Raw genomic sequence first — 19514 nt, 5'->3', positions numbered from 1 at the left:
CACACACACACACACACACACACACACACACACACACACACACACACCTCTAATTGCTAAGTATTCTCTGGTAATGATACAAAAAAGAAACCCATCACCAAGACTGTTTTTCCTTAACCTGCAAGTTAAGGAAGTTAAGCAAGTGCGTGGCAAATTTCCTCTTCAAGATGTTCCTCCAAACAGAATCATCCAAAGCTGATTATTTATTCCTGACCCAGCTTAGTCTAAATTGCCTTTTTTTAAATTAGCTGAATAACTTAGAAAAGTAATTTAAATAGGCTTTCAAGATGTAACTGAATTTTTAGTCAACAGCCATACATACTGAACTTGACCAACATCATTTGATCATGGAAGCTAATCAGGGCTGGACCTGCTTAGTGTTTGGCTAGAAAAATATAAAAACTAGATTCACAGGCTGGAGAGATGGCTCAGCGGTTAGGAGCACTGGCTGCTCTTCCAGAGGACCGGAGTTCAACTCCCAGAACCTACATGGTAGCTAGCTCACGACTGTCTGTAACTCCAGTTCCAGGGAATCTGGCACTGGCATACATGCACGCAAAACACCACTGCATATGAAATAAAAAGAAACAAGTTAAAAAAAAAACTAGATTCATATTTTTCATGATAGTGTATGTTTTTCTTTCTCTGCACCCTAGATAATAAATTCAGCAACTCATAATACATTTCAAAAATAGGAAGCATAAGGATATACAGATTTGTAGTTGGCAATAAAGGACGTTAAGCCTAATGATAGCTTGAGTATAAACGTGTGATTTTATTGTTGTGGCTTTTCTGGCTATTGTATCTATAGTGATGGTTCCAATGTAAAACCTAGGACTATAAAGAACTTTTCTTTTTTTAAAAAAATATTTTTATTTTTTATGTACATTGATATATATAATCTAAAGGTGTCGGATCTTCTGGAACTGGAGTTATAGGCAATGGTGAGCTGCCATGTGAGTGCTGGGAATTGGATCCGGGCTCTCTGTAAGAGCAGCCAGTGCTCTCGACCTCTGACCCATCATCTCTCTAGAAGAACTTTTTCTGGAAGAACATTTTTTCTAGAAGAACTTTTCTATAGGAAATCATATTTGAATGTTTAATTTTGCATTCTGTACTGACACTGGGGATTAGAGCTGCATACATTTTTAAGGGACTTCCAGCAATAATTATATTGTCTTACAAACTCAATCTTTTGAGGGAAAGAAATATTCAGAAGCATGGGCCTTTTCTTTTGTAAAAAGGTCTTGGCAATAATAAGCTTTCCAACACAACTATGAGGCGGCCTCTTATGGCATTCAACATACAGAACAGAAAGTTGTAAACATTTTATAAAGTGGAGGATCTTCAGGAGACATTTCAGTCTTTTAAATTAGGTAATGAATTCACAAGTAACTGAAAAGAAGTTAGAAGTTCACAACCTTAAAAAATTCTACAACTGAAAAAGGCAAGAACTATGAATTTTGATGTTAAGGAAATATGAAAACTGACACACATAAAAACAATAGTTTTATTTGATGCAGGTAAAAATTTTCTTTTATGCAAATTTTAATAACTAGTAAATTACTGTTTAAATAATAACTTGTTATTTGTTACATGACTGGTTATTTTAGACAATATTAGAACACAAATACTGTCATGCAACAAATAATTTAGTTGACAAATCTCTTTTATTTCTATTAACACTATGTTTTAAATCCCTTTCTCTATTCACTAGAGGTGCTATTTCTTTTTGTCCAAGTATGACTTTTCCTTGGAGTTGAAAGTCATTTTGAAATAGAGAAGTATTTGGAAACTGAAACAGGATATGGAATGAGATAGATGGGAAACACAGGAAAGCATCCAATACGACTGACAGATTCTAGGCTTGATAAGTGCGTCTGGAAAAGACACTGCCAGAACCTTGAAGACTGTGAGAAACAATCTCTGCAAAAAGGGAAAAGGGAAGTGGTAAGAGTTCTGTTTGCGCTATGGTGAGCAACAAGATTCATCACGCTACCTAAGAAAAGCAGTCTGATGTGAACCAACCAAAGATACGTGGCTAGAACCGGCTAAAAGACCAGCACTTGAGATAAAGCATGAATTATTAGAAGAATGTGATAGTTGCCCTTATGTGTTTTCTATCACGAAGCTAGTGATAATTAGCATATATATATATATTACAAAAAACCTTAGCGAGCTTAAGGCATATAAAGAGGAGAATAATTCATGAAGTCCTGTCATTGCTGTCACTTGATACTAGATAATTATACTTTACAGGAGTGATTCAGAGGTTTGGTGGTGGGAGGAATGTCTCCTGTCTGACAGATTCTGCCAAGCAAATGCTTTGTCACTTGGGAAACCCAAATAATCTGAGTTGCAATCCGCAAGTAACTGTTTGCACCTTTCACACTGTATTGAAAAAGCTACTTTGCGGTTTAGTCAATTATGTAGTATCAGGAGTTTCTGGAAATATATCATTAAAGACTATGGCACATGTATTATAAAACTGCAGTTATTTTATATAGATTCAAATCATCTCCTTTAATAATTCACTAAGATCTCCATTCAAGAGCCAGATGAAAGCAGCATTATCAGCTTAAAAAAAAAAAAGAAAGAAATTCATACACTTATTATTCTGTAGCTCAGGCTGGCCCCGGGGTATCTAGTGCAGCAATTATAGGTGAGAACCGTGAAACACAGTTGAATACTTCCGTTTTAACTGGCAGATTGGCATGGTCACTTGTCTTATCTCAGGCTTTTCCTAGAAAGGCCACAGCCATGAAGCCATGAAATAACACCACAACGTTATGAAGTAATATATTTGCCCTTTGGGCTTGTAGCTGTTGTACCCATAAAGGAAGTGCTATGCTTAAACTTAGCCTTACTCGATCTCATATTTGCTGTTCTTTAACTTCTAAAGACAACTTAACCATTGTGTACTGTGTTCGCCCCCTATCTTAGGGTCTATGACTGTCTATAGAACAAAAAAGTGATTGCACTGGAGGAGTCATTTATGGAAATGTTAACAGGTTGGTTATCATAGCATAACTGATTCATTCCAATCTTGTTTAAAATTTGTTCAAAACCGAAGAAAGGGCAATGGTTTAAATCATATTTAACACCCGTTTTCAAAGGGCCTAAGGTACAAGGCAACATCACCACTGCCTAGTGAACAGAAAAGTTTCGTTCATCTTTACTGTAGCAACATATACATAGTATTTGCCATTTTAACTATTTTTAGCTGCAGAGATGAATGGCCCACGTTCACTCGCATTGTATATAACCGTTCCCACTCTCCGTCTTCCCAATGCACTTTTAAATCACAAGCTGTGTTAAGTGTTACAGCTCTGAGGGGGATTTACAGCTGTTGAGGAAATTCTCAACTTTGCTTTAGTCACACGCAGACGCTTTACGCCCTAATATAAACGTTCTGTTGCGACAAGAGAATGAGGCTAAGCAATGAAGGACTATTTTCCGTGGGCTCCTGTCAATGGAACGTAAGATCTGAAGGCTTCTGTTTAGATGTCATCAATTAAGAAGCTAAGGGATCAGCATGCTCGCACAGCCACACCACGAATGGACCCCCAAGGGCGACCCCCTTCAGCAGCTCCCTTGCCCAATTGCCCTAACAGAGGCGCAGGGGCCAGCTCCAGCCACGGCTGCAAGCAGAGAAGTGAAGGAGAAAGGATGACTTCCAGAGAAATCTCTACAGTCCTCAACCGTCCCCTGGGGCCTCTTCCGGCCTCCTTTAACCCTTGACCAGACGTCCACACCATCCCTCCAGCTCCCACCCGGCCGGGGCTCGCGCTCTTTATTGACGCAGGGCCTCCGTTCTCGCGGGATCTCGGGAGCGCGAGCTGGGAAGGAAGGGAGAACAAATCTTGAAATCTGGGTTGGCGCCGGCCGGGCCCCAGCAGCTGGGGCTCCGTGGGGGCGGGGCGCGGAGCCCTTCGGGGGCGTGGCCTCGCCTCGGAGAGGGCGGGACGTTGCTGGAGGGGGGAGGGGAGAGCGCCAGGGGCGGGGCCGCGGGCCGGGACCTGTTGAACGCAGGTAGCGCTCCCCAGCCGCGCTCCCTCGGGACCGGGGCGACTGCGCATGCTCGCCGGCGGCGCTGGGCCGGGAGCCGAGCGCCCGTGACGAACCGACGCCCGGCTTGCGGTGGCTGCGGTGGCTGCGGTGGCTGCGATGGCGATGTGAGTGGGCCCGGGGCGGGATGGTGCTGACCCGGGGGAGGACGCCTTCCAGCCGGACGCGGGGCTCCTCCTCCGTCGCACAGGCGCGAGCCGAGGCCGCGAGGCTGGAGAGGTGAGCCCCCCGCCGCCCGCGCGCGACTCCCGCTCGGCCCCGGGACCCCGGCCGCTCCGGATCGCAAGCGGCCTCCTGGCCTCGGCCGCCTCTCTCGCCCTGGCCTCGGCCGGCTGCCCGGCGGTCGGAGCCCGCCTGGGCCCGCCTGAAGGTCGGCAGGGACGCGAGGGGCGCGGCGCGCCGGCGGGGGCTCCCGGCCGGCCCTTCCCGCACCTCGCGCCCGCCGTCCCGCCCGCCCTCCGGCCCGCTCCGTCGCCGCCGCCCGGCCCCTCGACCCTCCGTCGCTCGCACCCGCGCGCCGCGGTGGCCCCCGTGGTCCCCCTGGGTCGGTCCTGCTCTGCGCAGTTTGCTTCCCCCGACCGTGCGTCTCCAGTCGCAAACCTCTTGGTCGCCGCTGGCCGGTTTTCCTCAGTGTTACATTAATTTCCCCCCTTGGGTACTTCATCCCAGCTCTTTTGTTAGTTGTTGACTTATGGGAGGCGGGGTGTTTGGCTTTTTGCTTGTTTTGTTGTTGCGCTTAAACATCCTTTTGCAGTAGTGGTCTTTCTGCGTTCCACCTTGCCTTTAGAGACCCTCACTCTCTTACCTCTCTTTTGGTACCCTGCTTCATTACTTTCTGTCCAGTGGCTCCTATCCTCAGTACTGAACCGATTTCTATTCTCTAATGTTGGTTTTTCTTTCTTTCTTTTTTCATCCATAAAACTCCTTTTTCCTGTTTGTATGGAACCTCTTCATTCAGTGCATTTGTCTTACTTTTTATTACATCCCTAACGAGTTGTAACACGCTCTCATCTCTCCTGCTTTCTACGAAAGTATCCCTACTACTGCCCAGTATCCCTAGTGCAGTTTCCACATCGATCAGTCTATTCATCTTTCTTCACCAGAAATTTATCATCTAAAGAATGGCACTTCATTTTATCGAATTTTTAAGAATTATGTAGACCAGTCATGTTGTGAGAAGCAGTCTGGCTATTTATAAAGAGTTAAGATTTGCCAAAAGTTGATGCTCCAGTAAGTAATAGTTGTCCAGGAAGAAATCTAAAATGAAGTCTAACCAAAATTATTATATAAAATGTATCGATTTGGTGTTTTACACTCAGGATTACAGTTGTTTGCATCATTTGAGTCTGTTCTCTTTAATAAATGCATACAGTTTCTGCTAACAAGAATAGGAAACTGCTCACTGAGAAGGAACAAAGGAGCATAGAGGTATTAGTTTTTTGAATTGGGCAAAAGAACTTAATAAATACATTTGGGAGCTTTTCTTCCCTTCATTTCTATCCAGGTCTAATTTAAATGAAACTCCTGTTTCTCTGTTAATAATGGTGTAGCATCATCTTCAGGAGGCATCTGCTGAGACACTTGTTTTCAGTAAAGTTTGCCTTTTTTCTAGGGTTGAAGACCAGCTGGAATATGTATTTCGTTCTGGAATCTCCTACAAACAACCTACAAACAATATGTTCTTCCTAATGTTATCTGTGCCAGGTAGGAATTACATTTTTCTATCTCCATGTTAAAAGGAAAACGATCACGGCAGAGAAAAAAGGAAGGTGTTATTAAACCACATTTCTCTTAGAAGAGCTTGATGAAGTGAATAATTCTTTTTACATTTTACATTTTAAATGCTTTCTCAAATGCAAATCAATCATGGCTGTTTCTCAAAGATGCTTGTTCTTCTTCAAAAGCAGGTTTTTATTTGTAGGGAAATGTCCATTAGGAAGTCACCATCTACAAAGTCTTGGTATTACAGTGAGCTACTGTTACTTGAAATGAAATGAGTCTATGCTATTCAGCAGGCGCAGGACTAAATGTCAAAAGATTTGAACCCACAGAATAACTCAGTGGTGGTTTGAAGAAGCCACTTAACATCTACCTCACTGTCTCCACTGAGTAATAATGCTGGCAACCCAGTAATCTGTCTGTAGTCACCACTCATCATTCAAACATGCTTATGGACACCACAGACAAAAATTACTGTGTAAATACATAATTTTTGTTTGTTTAATTATAGGCTAGTAACAATAAAGTTGACTACTTAAATCCCTTAAGAACAAGCTAAACAGTTTGATATCTTTTTAAAATATCTTTTTTTAACAGAATATATTTAGAATACTAGTGCTCCACGGACCAGCTTAAGTTAGTTAATGTTCAGACACAGTGAGCAGGCATTGGCTTATACAGTATGTAAAACGGATGAGTTGTTTGCCAGGAGTTGATACTGAAAGGAACTGTAAGAGTCCTATCTTTAGTGACTCCCTAGTTTTCTGTTGTCTTTATGTCCACATTAATTTCTGTAAACTGTAGCCCCTTGAGACTTATGGGCCACGAGAGATTGTTTAGGAATTATAAAAGGCAAGGATTCCCTTTGCTTTGTGGTCTTTCTGAGTGTTTACTTAAGTAGGCAAGTAGAAATAGAGCTTAGACATTTAGGGTGGAGCTAGAGCTTAGACATTTAAGGTGGAGATAGCTTAGACATTTAAGGTGGAGATAGAGCTTAGACATTCATGGTGGAGATTGAGCATAGACATTTAAGGTGAGTAGGGTTGGTTTGTTTTGACTGTCAGGAAGAAGGGATGACTAGGAACCAGATGCTGTGATAGAGAGCATCCTTAATGGATCCAGAGGTTTTCACAAAAAGTTACAAGGCACATGGTAGGCGTGCATGTTCTCAGAAGCTTAGTGAGGCACCTCCACAGTAGTTGCATATTTGAAGGCTTGGCAGTTCTTAACATGCACCGGCATGCTTAGTCAGCAAGGGTATGCTAGACAAAAAAACTAACCTCTTTAATAGAATTATAAAGGTACCAGGAATGCTGTGCCATTAAAGTATATCTCCTACTTAGATAACCTCTTATATAGTTCCTGTTTTTATGAGGTCAACTTTGTGAATACTCTCTCAACCAAGAAGCGGTTCTGAGAAAATTATAGTGTATAGTTCCTTTTATGGAGTTACATTACACCAGTCAGAACACAGAAAGTTTCTTAAGTATCTTGTAAATATAGTAGTCTAGGTTTGACCAAATATAGTTGGTTCTTAATAGGCATCTAGAACATTTATGTTAAGTTTCACTCACATGTCTTCTAGCATCAGTTAATTTAGTCTGACCTAAAGTTGGTATTCCTTTATTGAATACCTTTGAGGTTACCTCATAGAATGCAAGTACATCATTCTAATTGCTTTTAGAAAAGTGGTGACTGTCACATGTGATCATTGATGTGTTCAAGCTGCCAGTAAGTTATAACTTGGAAATGCTGCTCTTCCCCTTCATGTACAAGTAACACAGTTAGGGATTATCACTATGACAGTGTAAGACCACCGAAGCCTGTGTACTCCCAGCTATTACTTTTGTCTTTTGGAATTGAGAGCTCTTCTCAAACTCTTCTCATCCTTGCTCAGCTTTACGACATAAAAGTATTCTCCTGTTCAGTTGGACAAGGATATAACGCAGGCTTTCACCAGCTCCTTCAAGTTAAGTCCGTAGCTTCGTTGCCACTATATAGTAATGTAATGCTTGTAGAAGAGTTTTGAAATAGCCCTCATAAAATCATTCTCCATTGTAATCTTTTGTGTTATAAGTGAAGGTTTTTTTCAGGTTGTACACTTGAAAAATATAATTATAACTAGTTTTATTTGATCTGTATTTGGAATAGATATTTTCTTGAATAGATTAATATTTAAAGGTTATAATAAAAATCATACTGTCAGCTATTTATTGAGCATCGTGCACCAAATACTGTGTTTAGTGCTTTTGTGTATATTACCTTTTAAGCATTATTTTTTTCAGATAGGAATCGTAAAATTAATTCCATTTGAGAAAACAGGTTTAAGTCTGAATTAGAATCCAGGTATGATATCAGAGTTGCTAGTAAAATTGCAACTACAAGGAAGCACAGGATATCAAGAAAACAGTATTTCTTAAAATATTTTTCTAGAAAGTTGTGGTTCTTTTTACTCTGGTTTTGAGTCTTGTTTTCGGTTGAGATAACGAAAAAAAAAAATTCAAGCACTATTGAGCAGATCCCTGAACTAGACATTAGAGGATCACTGTGGTATGGTAGGCTTTTGCAGCTTTGGCCCTTCTGAAGTCTTAAAAGTTTATAATAGAGTAATATGTTCAAAAGCAATCTATCCTGTGGTGTTGGCAGGATTGTTTTTACATTAATGTATCCTTAAGTTTCTATGAACTGCTTTTAATAAATCCAGTATTCCTATTGTCCAAATAAAATGGAGGTGGGGTTTTTCCATTGTCACATGAAAAGTTCTTTGTTTATTCCATTTTCATGTATAGAAGAAAACATGGAGAAACTCTCAGGATAACTAATGCTTCCTACTGTATTGTTTGCTTTAACTGACACAGTTTTCTAATATCAACAGTGTTCCTTTTGTTGATTTTTTTAAAGAGTACCTACTGAATAGACATGTCAGTTCTAATATTAGTAATAATGCATGTCATTTTTAATAGTCAGCTGTTTAAACACAAGCTTTAAAGAAACCAGAAAAGACAGTCTCTTCAGAGTATGCTTTTGTTTGTATGGGTATGAGAGCTTTTAAGGATATCATAGGAAATACTGTTGATTACGTGGGAGACTGAATATAGTTAATTTAGTAAGTGTAATATTTACCATTAGTGTTGCAATCTGATTTTTCCTCTGGTGGGCATATTTATCTATGGTTTTAGGATCACTATTTCTTACAACAGTGCTGGTGTGGATTTTAGAGTATTTTACGTACAGGCACTGGGGCTGAACACATTTTAGTTCTTTGGTTTTTTGTTTTTTTTTTTTTATATCCTTTCTATGTAACCTTGGAATAGTTACACAGACATTTTGTGAACCTATGTGTAACTGGAAATCTTAATTTCCAGACTTAAAAGGAAAAATAAGTCAAATAGCATAATTAAAGGCACCAGTGTAGGGTTTGCTGCACCAAATTGTAAGTTCCTATATTTGCTTTTATTTTATTTTGCTGTTTGGTCTATATTTGGTGTCACTGGTAGAGAACAAAGCTTTCCAGAAACACATGTCTGTCAAGTTATTCTTCCCTTTCAAAGGTCTGTTCTCTCTCCTCCCCAAAGAAGAGAGTCTAATTTTCTATTTTAAATTTTCTGTAATTCATGCAGTGTGCAAATAGCTGCTAAAAATGTTAATTCAAAGTTTACTTTGATAAATGAGGAATGCCAGCAAAAATTTCTAGATATATGTTTTTCGTTGCTTAAAGTGTCCTCTTTATTGTAACAACTCCCATAAGCTGGCGCTGTGAGTCACCCTTTTTAATGAGTGGCATTACTGCGAGTTATGTCCACGCAAATGATTCTAGTCTGAGTGGTGGTGATCCTTAGAGGCTGGTGCTTGCCAGGTGGCTGGGCCGTTTAAAGCAGGCTCTGACTCAGTACAAGCAGAGTTAGTACCTGCAAGAAGCTTGCAATGATGGGTAGGGTGTCATGGCCTCAGCCGACCAGAAAACGAACTGCATAAAAACCCAAGAAATAAGACTTGCTCGTATATTCGGAATTAGCCAGCCAGTGCATGCTTAATCCCATGACCAGAATTTACACCTGATAGCAGATGTCAGCAGCTGATCATTTTTCAGTGTATGTGCTGTGGTGTATGACTTGGTCAAGATTAGCTCAAAACATCTATGTAAATTTAGAGTTCTAAATTTAGGTTGAAACTTAGGAAAGCTAAGCATTCCTACCAGCAGGAGGACCATCTTCCCATTGCTTGGTGGGCTGCAAACAGGATTCTTAAAAACCACTTTGTGTTGCTCACAAGAAAACAGCATTCTGAAGACTTCTAGGGTTCCTCCTATTTAAGGCTTCCCAGTTATTTCTTTTGAGAAACCCAAGGAAACTGACATGAGTTTTATTTTCACCACTATTAGATGCATTGAGGTAACCCCATTCTGACCTCATTAGAAAATGTCTCTATCATATTTCTAATTAACATACTTAACTTTAACTATGTGTTTTGGCTATTCTTCCTGTTGTTGGTTGCAGTTCCCAAATGTCAGTCTCAGTTCCCAGTTGTTTAGGAGAATGTGAGTGACTCTGCTGTCCCTTCATTTGATAGCAGTTTCTATGTCTGTCTTAATATGAGCCTCTCACTCCAGTGAGTATGAACTTCTGATAACAGTGGAGCTCCTGAAAAGCAAGCTTAACTATGGTAGATAGTATTTAGCTGGAAAAATAATGAACTTTTTCACAGTACTGGAATAAAAAGTAATCCTTGTTTTATGAGAAAATGACACATTACTTGCTAACAAGGAGCCTTTCAAGGAGTTTTTTTAAATTCTTTTCTGTGGGTGGTATCATTATTTAGACTATCACTATTACAGGTTCTGATCCCATTTGTCTTATAGTGTCTAAGTTACAAGTAGAATTACCAGCAGAAACCTGCAACGTTTAGTGGAATGTGGTTCTGTATCTTGGGGCTGACAAGGAGTATTGCATCTCTAATTTGTTCAACTCCTTTTCTATCTTCCTTAGTAAACAGAGCATCCCTTAGGGAGGCTAGGATCCCACAGTGGAAGAGTTGCAGCTGCTCCTTGATTTCTGTGAGCAGTTAATTTCTGTGGTCTCCAGTCCATCTTGAGGGAACTCTGAGCTTTGCCTTGCAGTTTCAGGTGCTTCCACATCTGTGGGGAGTGTCGAGATAAGCCTTCTGGAGGGATATAGGAAATGGCGAGTGAAGCATCAGCGACCCCAACTCCTCGAAAGGTCCTGGCCCACCGCACACAGTGTCGATCCACTAGGGACTCCTAGCCCACTAGTGAAGTCTCAGAATGGATCCAAGGGTAGGGCCGTGACTGCTTCCCCCTTGACTTAAGTCTAAGGTGACCTTGTCCCCTCCCCGCAATATTTCCTTATAGTTATACCACCCTGATTGGTTTTTATTGGTGCTTGAGACTAGCATGGGGTGGTCTGATTGGCCTTTCAATCGTTTAAAGGCTTTTATGTTGGACAATAAAGTTAGAGCTGCATCTTGAGTCTAGTCTCTGGAACCTGATTCCTGGGATTCTGCGTGGGCTGTCTTGCCACTCACCCACCTTCCCTTACACATACCCATAGTACTCCAAAACATTAACGCCTGCTGAGTTGAGAGTATTTTAGGATCAGTGTGGATGATGTAGGAACATTTCTTGCAGTTGCCTAACGTCCATCCCTTGGCAGTAACTTGGTGCTGATAGCTGTCTCAACTGCTCTGATGGGAAGTTGGTATCTTGATTTCTTAAAAGCTGTGCCTGGCAGTACTATGTATTACTTTGGTACTACTTCTGGGTTATTTTGTGTACACACTGTAGCCACGTAAAGACACAGCTTCATAGGAGTGACTGATAAACAGTTTTGAGGACATGTCACTTAAAGTTTTCTAGTAAGCTTGTATTGTAAACACAAGTGAAATTAGAATGGCTGGTAAGATGGTTCAATACATGAAGACACTTGCTCACAGTCTGATGACCTGAAATCCACACAGCAGAAGGAGTGAATTTATTCCTGCAAGTTGTAATCTGTCCTCCTCATGTGTGCCATCACTGTGTGCCCTGCATATTAAATGCATAAAAATGCTGAAGAAAGTGGAGGAAAACAGGTACAATTAATTCTAATCCAAAATATTACTTAAGATGTGCCAGTATATAAGTTCTGGAGAGATGGCTTGGTGGTGGTTAAGAATACTTGCTACTCTTGCAGAGAACTAGTGTTCGGTCGTCAGCACCCATAACAGGCAGCTCACAGCCACCAGGGGGTCTGGCCCCTGTGTGTTCCGCTGTGCAAGTACCCACATACACATACAAATCAAAAGTTTTCAATGTTTTTAAAAGACATATTGTTCTGAGTAGTTTTATGTCAACCTGACACAAGCTGTAGTTACCTGAAAGGAGGAAACCTAAACTGAGAAAACACCTTCAAAAGATCTAGCCATAGGGTATTTCTGAATTAGCAATTGATGGGGGAGGACCCAGCCCATTGTGGATGGGCCCATCCCTGGGCTGGTGGTCCTGAGTTCTGTAAGAAAGCAGGCTGAATGATCCATGGAAAGCAAGCCAATAAGCAGCACCCCTCCATGGTGATGTATCAAATCCTGCCTCAGCTTTCTGTTCTGTGTGAGTTCCAACTTCTCTCGATGATGAACAGTGAAATGGAGGTGTAAACCAAGTAAATCCTTTCCTCTCCAACTTGCTTTTTGGTCATAGAAACTCTTAATTAAGATACTATATCAGTACAAAATGAGATATTTACATGATTTTTATATTGTCTTCAAAATTCACTATATGTATCATGAAGCTACAGTATATTTTAGTATTCCTTTGTTTTTGGAAAAAGAGCTCACTGTACAGCCCTGGCTAGCCTGGAACTATCTATGTAAACCAGGCTGGCCCCAAACTCACAGAGATCTCCTGCCTCTGCCTCCCAAGTGCTAGAATTAAAGGTGTATACTACCATGCCCAGGCCTAAGATTTTTAATATTCTACATATAATGTTTAAAATATTAGGACTGTAAATTAAGAAATTATTTCTTCCGTCATACTAAGGCTCTGTTTTGTTGTGGTCTCCATGTTGGACACATTTCAGAAAGAACAAAAATGACTTTTAGATTTATCACTGGGTTTTTATTTTTCTTTGAAAAAAAATTAACTTTTCCTGAGGTATTACAAGGAATTTTTTTCTCCCTGCTTATCAGCTTTGCTTGGGAGAGTTGGGGTCATCCTTTCTAATCTCCATAGGGGCTTTTCAGCATGGATTTCTCACTGAGCATCAGAGTCATCTCCTTGTTTGGACTGGGATTTACTACAGGTTGCTTAGCTGACTTAGGAAATGTTGCAGAATGGATTCCTGTTTGATTGGTCTCTAGATTATTGAGTTTTACATTCTGTTTTGCCATTGCTAGAAGAGTAAACCATTCAGTCTCAGATAAGTCAGCTGATTCTGATAATGTCACAGGCCAGGCTTGAATTGATGGGCTCTGAGCCAGCCCTAGGCTGTGACTTCAGGAAGATACCTGAACTGAAGAACACTCTATGCATAATTGTGGTAAAAGGAAAGAAGTCCTTTCTGACAATTTTGTTACTTAAGAAAGGACAGACAAGGACTTGTGAGTAGTGTAAAAATCTGTACAAATTAGAAATCCATAGAATGAATTTGCATTTCTTGAATTTGGTTTGCAGTGCACAATTTTTGGTCTTTTTATTTTTTTATTTTTTTTTTTATGAGTTGACAGCATTTAAAAATAAGATTTCACCTTTAGGAGAAAAAAAATAGCTTCCCACTTTCTCTTGAGAATAAGCCATCAGTAATGGATACAAAGAATGGACTGGAGATCACAAAAAATGTTTGAATCCTCTTGAAGAGAGCCAGGAAGGATGGAGCCAGGCGGCATTTGCTTAGCATTTCATAGACCGGGGATAGAGACTAGTTTGTGTCAAGAGAAAATACTCTGAAAATACTAAATTTTTCTTTCTTTTTTCACGCTTTTACCTTTTCCTTAAGTTCTTTGGTAAAAGTAAAAAGACTGTGCTTTTGAGGGTGACAGTGTAAGTCGGAGTGATTTCTAAGCATCGTGTACACACTTGTATGCATATATATGCATTTTTAAAGGTTGCTCAATGAAAAGGAAAGGATTTAAGAAAAGGAGGCCACACAATATAGCAAAAAGCACAGCAGAGTATAGGAACTGGAGTAGAGGGAACTTCTGAACATACACTAATAAGGGAACTTATTCATCAGTGCCTGTTTTCAGCATACCCATTTCATAAGTCCTTTCTCCTGATTGGTTTATTTTAAATAGAAAAATAATAATTTCTATTTTTAGAATATTTAATATTAATATCTTAAATGTTCTCTAAAATTACATTTGAGTTCCTTCTATGTATATGAACCAGTAAACAGAGTAACCAAAATTTCCTTTTTTACAGAGGTTTGTGTTTTAGATGTAATAAAGGATAAGAAGGCTGGATTTGGCAGCTCATGCTTACACTTGAGTTATTTGGAGGAAGAAGTAGAAAAAAAATGGGAATTCAAGACCAGCCTGGGCTATAATAATGACACAGTTTTATTTAAAAAGTAGTAGGTCAAGTTTTCAATATTTTAAAGGGACATAAGTACTTAGGAACCAAGTAGGGTGTGGCAGAAACAGAGTTATCCCTGTAGATAATGTGGCCAGGGAGGCCTAATTGAGAAGCTGATATTTGAGTCTAGCCTAAGCGAAGTCATGTACATAAGTGGATGGAAGAGTGCTCCAGAGAAAAGTGAATACAAAGACTTTGGGGGCCATCTAGTGTGCTTGAGAAATAGACAGGAATGAAGTATTGCTGGAGTGGGCAGACTGCTAAGAGATGAGGTCAGAGATACTATGAAAGAACCACATGCAAGGGTATAAATTAAATGCATTTACAGTATCAAAGACTCATAAGACGAAAGGACTGAGCAATGTCTAGGCAGCTAAGGTACTCTGGAATCCAGAATCCTTCCCTTCTTTTGCCAGTTTTTAAAGAGTTTTGTCTTAATCTTTGTGATCAAAACTAGATCACTGTCAAGAAAGTATTCCTGCCTAGAAAAGTGAAAGAAGGTGAAGTTCAGGGCAAATAATTTTCTTTTTAAACAAGTTAGTCAGTTGCACGCTTCACTTCAGTTTATATTCCGTGAGTACAGTGAGTTGGCCATGTCGCACGGGTAGGATAACTTGGCATCAAGAGAGATTGAGAAAGAGTCTTGGGCTGGGTGACTATTTGGCTTGGAAAGGAGAAAAGAAATGACATGCAGTGTCAGCTGCTCTAGCCATCCAGGAATCCATGCGTAACCTGTCAAAATCCCATGACCTCCCTTCCTATAAAGAAAAAAAATGAAACAAAACAAAATCCCAAAATAAATAAGAGCCTTCTATGTATTACTGGGCGATCAGCAAATCCAGCTACCTAGAAGTAAAACACCTTTCTGCTCCACCCCCATCCTTCCTAGACTTGCCAGGATTTTATAATAAAATTAGAAACAGAGTAGTAAAAAGTCTCTCATTTGGGAAAACAAACAGGAAACACTTTCTAGTTGAGAGAAATGCTGGACTGGAATGGTGAAGATACCATGTCCTGGCAATGGAGGAATCCTGCAGTTCTGATTTCTGCCATGAATGCCTATGTTCATTGCATTACGAGCCCTATACTTGCTTTCTGGATACTTCTTCCTTATGTTAACCTCCATGTAGTTTTCATAGCCATCTATAGCTTCCTGCTCTTGCAGATTGCATAACTTACAAGTTACAAAGTCACAGGCTTACAGGTTATTTCTTTGACAAATACTGTTCTGTAAAAGCAACAACAACAAAAACCCATAGTAGGATTTTTATGACTTTTCTATTCTATTTTCTGCGACAGTGACTCAGTAAACTTCTTTTGTGGATGTGGTTCATATGCTTGCCCTTTCTCTCTATACACCTACTTTGTTTTAATAGCCTTATTCAAGTGAGATTCAGCTTTTATCTCTCATTTTAGTGACCATTGTTTTTAAACCACATGTAATAACAGGCATTTGTAGGAAGCATACACCCTTAAACTAACCTTAACTTGTTTTGTCAAAAATGGTTAAAGTTCCTTAGAGAGATGTACTAACTCTCCTTCAGTATGCTGGAGTACTTGGCTGCACGTCCCCAGTTTCTGCTCTTTCATTTCCTTTCATCTTTGCTTACGAACTAGCCAGATTCAACACCCAAAGAGTCACCAACACAACAAGTGTTGTGATTCTTTTCAGCTACTTTTCTGGGGCTCTGCATTTAGAGGGAAACCTAGTTCTGGAGGTTATTGTAGACAGTTCTTTTGCCCTGTGTAAGTAGGAGACTATCAGTATTTTAGTAGTATGTGTCCTTGTTGCCTGGTAATTATTAAGCTAATGCCATGTATTTTAGGATTTTGTTGCAAGTGTACCCTATTTTTGGTAATTATTGGTTCATAAGTTTTGGGAGTCTAAATATGCTTCCCATATTAAATTATTTTTTAATGATTTATTTCTTTATTGTGTGTCAGTGTTTTGCCCATATAGATATCTGTGTGAGCTGGAGTTACAGACAGTTGTTATCTGCCATGTGGGTGCTGGGACTTGAACTCAGGTCCTCTGGAAGAACAGCCAATGCTCCTAACTGCCGAGCTGTCCCTTCAGCCTCATATGAAATTCTGTACATAAGAAAAGCCCAATTATTATGACCGGATCCCAAAATGAAAGGAGCTTAAACTAGGTTAAAGTTTCTCTCATCCCTGTAATAGGCCTACCACTGTTTGATGTGCAGTGAGTGTTATCTAGGTACCTTAAAGGGGATGAAGATAGAAGGACGATAGCATCTTGGAACCAATGTCATAAAGACTAAATGTGACTCTTGTACTATACTCTATGTGCTTGATGCTTTTTGTGTGATTGCTGAGCCCACTGGCATCCAGAACTGACCTAACTTTTATGAAGTGGGGGGATCTCTTATCTAAAGATACATTGATTTAATGTACATTAATCTTTATTGTAATTGATGAGATTACTTAAGTAGCAGTCTTAGGACTTGGCACAGTCTACACCATCATGACAGAATGAAAAAAAAGTAAAGGATGAACATGAGCCTCACTTCAGTGTTTTTGGAACCTAACACAGTTAATGGTAACGTCAGAAGTTTTTTCATCTATATACTTGAAATGTTAGAAAAGCATAGTTGGGCAGCCTTTTGTCATTATTTTAAATAGTATATTTTTCTTCATACATGTCTGTACAAAATATGTGAAATTAAAAAAATCACTACTTCGTTATTTTAAATGAAGAGTTCTCTATCTTAGAAATTAAGATAGGTCTCTAATGTCTTAGGTATTCACTGAGAAGTGTTTTCTGAGCCACTGAACTAAGAAAGTACACAGTATAGTACTGTGTTATCTATGTTATTTGAGTCCTTAATAGAAATACATAATAGTTAGTGATAAAGTTTTAATCTATTCCCAAGCTTTAAGGAGTATTTAAGTCCTGTGTAAATTGTGAGTATTAAGTAATAAAACATAGGTTCTTTTTTTTTTTTTTGAAACATAGGTACTTTTAAGACTTTTTATCTATAATTTTGAGATTTTATTGTTTCTTTCTCATAGGGGGAACAATATATTTTTAACAACAAGAACCAGTAACCGGAAATACAAGATTGGTTATTTAATAATATAAAATGAAGATTTGATCAGCAGAGGTAAGCATATGGCATTTCTTTTTCACTTATTTCATTATAGGTTGGAATACTTGCTAAATTTCAGGGAAGTACTTTAAGAGCTGTGAAGGCTTGGAGATTTTCCTATGCTTGCATGCTAATGAGTTGCTTGCCATCGTGCCATAGGTTGACAGAAGACATTGGCCTCACCAGTCAAAGACAAAGATTGTTTATACTCACAGCACTGATAGTGCCAGATGACATCTACACAGGAGTAAATGATATTACACGAGAGGAACCCCGAGACTTTGATAATGGACAGTGGATCCATTTCTGCTTTGGAAGGCTTTACTTTGTAGAAGAGTAGGCAGATCTGTCCTTTGTTCTAATGTAAGACACTATCTCTGGCTTTTAAGATGTATGCAGGTGTCCTGGGGTACATAGCCTGGAACAAAGGCTATCAGTACTCCTGTGTTAGTAAGAGGTGCCGAGATACCAGAAATCAGTGGAGACTCTTTCCAAACCTTTATTTTCTCTAAATTGCTTTTTAAAATATGAGCTCTTGGTAAGGATGTTTGTTATTTTGGGGGATAGTGAAGGTAGAAACCACTGAAACAATAACACTAAATGGCTGTTTAACATGTTCCCGGTGTAATAGTTACAGTTAAAATAATCTCATTTACACTTATTGGCTTAAATATTTATCAGAAAATTATCTGAAATAAGCAGATTAGAAAATATGCATGTCAAGGCACAAATTTTATAAAAATTCTACTAACACAAAACCATATATTTTAAGATGTGACTGTTTTCATTTTCAGTTGTCTATGCCCTTTTTGTCTTAATGTCTGTGAAAATGAAATTTTAGGCTTTTATATGAAAGGGATTTTTTAAATTCAAAAATGCTTTGTTCTTTAAGAAATACTTCTTCACTTAACAAAAAAAAAAAATTATTCATGTATTATCATATGGATGTCATCAGGGGAAACAAATGTTAGAAAAGCTTCAAACCCAATGAGTTTTAAGTAGTAAAGGTAGTTCTGCTGTTTGCTAGTCTTTGGATTCTGGTACTACTTAGTTGGATTAAGTTAAGTTAGGCTTATAAATTGCCATTTCTGTTGTGTTTCTCATGACTCCCCCTTTTTAACTAGGGTGCTATTACCAGAATTGTCCTCTGGGTATAAATTAAAAATGACTGAAGTTCAAGCAATGGTAGAATTCTCCGTGGAGCTAAACAAGTTCTACAACGTGGATTTATTCCAAAGAGGGTATGCATTTTATATTTATAGTAAGAATTTAATTGCAGGTTTTGTTCCAGTATATACAGAATAAAACAATGAGCTATATTCAGGTGATTATACCCTTTAAGTAATTTCATATAACTAGATATTTGGGTATTATGTATATGGGTGTAGTGATAATGCTGAATATATTTAATATGTATTTGTGACTTTGTATTGATCATTGAGAGGATGCTTTAATGAAAATGTTATCATTTTTACTGTTTAAAGGTATAGTGGATAATAGAGGAAAGTTATTTACAAAGAAGCAGCTAAGTAGTAATACAAAGCCTATATGATGAAGCTTCGGTAGCTATAGGAAAGTCTATAGAAATCAAGCTGGGCATTTTTCTGAGTGTATACATTAGCAAAGTCATTACAGTCATATTAGCAGTGACAGGAAAACACAGCCCACCACTGTTGTGCAGCCTCAGCAGTTTCCTTCCCGACTTAGAGATCTCCATTCAGGGAAAGCCAGTTCTTTTATGCTTTGCAAAAAAGTTTTCCTTAGTGAGCCAGCGTAAAGCAGTTATTTACAAAGGTTAATAAGACAAAGGAGAATGTACTCTCAAGAGTTGACATTTTTTAATTAATAAAAATAATTAAAAAAAAAAAACAAAAATGAACAAAAAAAGGGAGGGAGCTACAGGGAAATACAAAGTGAATAAGCTGTAATTAATGAAAATAAAAATAATTTAAAAAACCAAAGAGTTGGCATTTAAGAGAAATAATTGTTAAGGAAAATTGTAGTCCATATCCGAGTCATGAATGTGAACTTCTCAAAAGAAAGCCTTGTTTCAG

General features: G+C 39.0%; 1 protein-coding gene across 5 annotated transcripts in view; it reads left to right on the top strand.

Moving 5' to 3' along the window:
* The window catches only part of Fam135a (family with sequence similarity 135 member A), a 90054-nt gene that overhangs the window by 1773 nt on the left and 68767 nt on the right, over positions 1-19514 (top strand). For 2 of the 5 annotated variants that reach the window (XM_055606129.1, XM_055606093.1), the window contains exons 1-2: positions 17763-17823; positions 18585-18701. In XM_055606129.1, coding sequence (XP_055462104.1) covers positions 17822-17823; positions 18585-18701 — 119 coding nt within the window. In that variant the 5' untranslated portion in view covers positions 17763-17821. Of the gene's footprint in view, positions 1-4011; positions 4288-5680; positions 5773-17383; positions 17476-17762; positions 17824-18584; positions 18702-19514 lie in introns of those variants that run through there. The other 3 variants (XM_055606108.1, XM_055606099.1, XM_055606119.1) reach the window with 3 other exon arrangements.

The sequence above is a fragment of the Psammomys obesus genome, unplaced genomic scaffold, assembly GCF_907164565.1.
Source record: "Psammomys obesus unplaced genomic scaffold, mPsaObe1.curated_primary_1811, whole genome shotgun sequence".
Taxonomy (NCBI): domain Eukaryota; kingdom Metazoa; phylum Chordata; class Mammalia; order Rodentia; family Muridae; genus Psammomys; species Psammomys obesus.
Note: the sequence above shows the minus strand (reverse complement) of the source record. Positions and strands in the feature narration are given on the sequence as shown.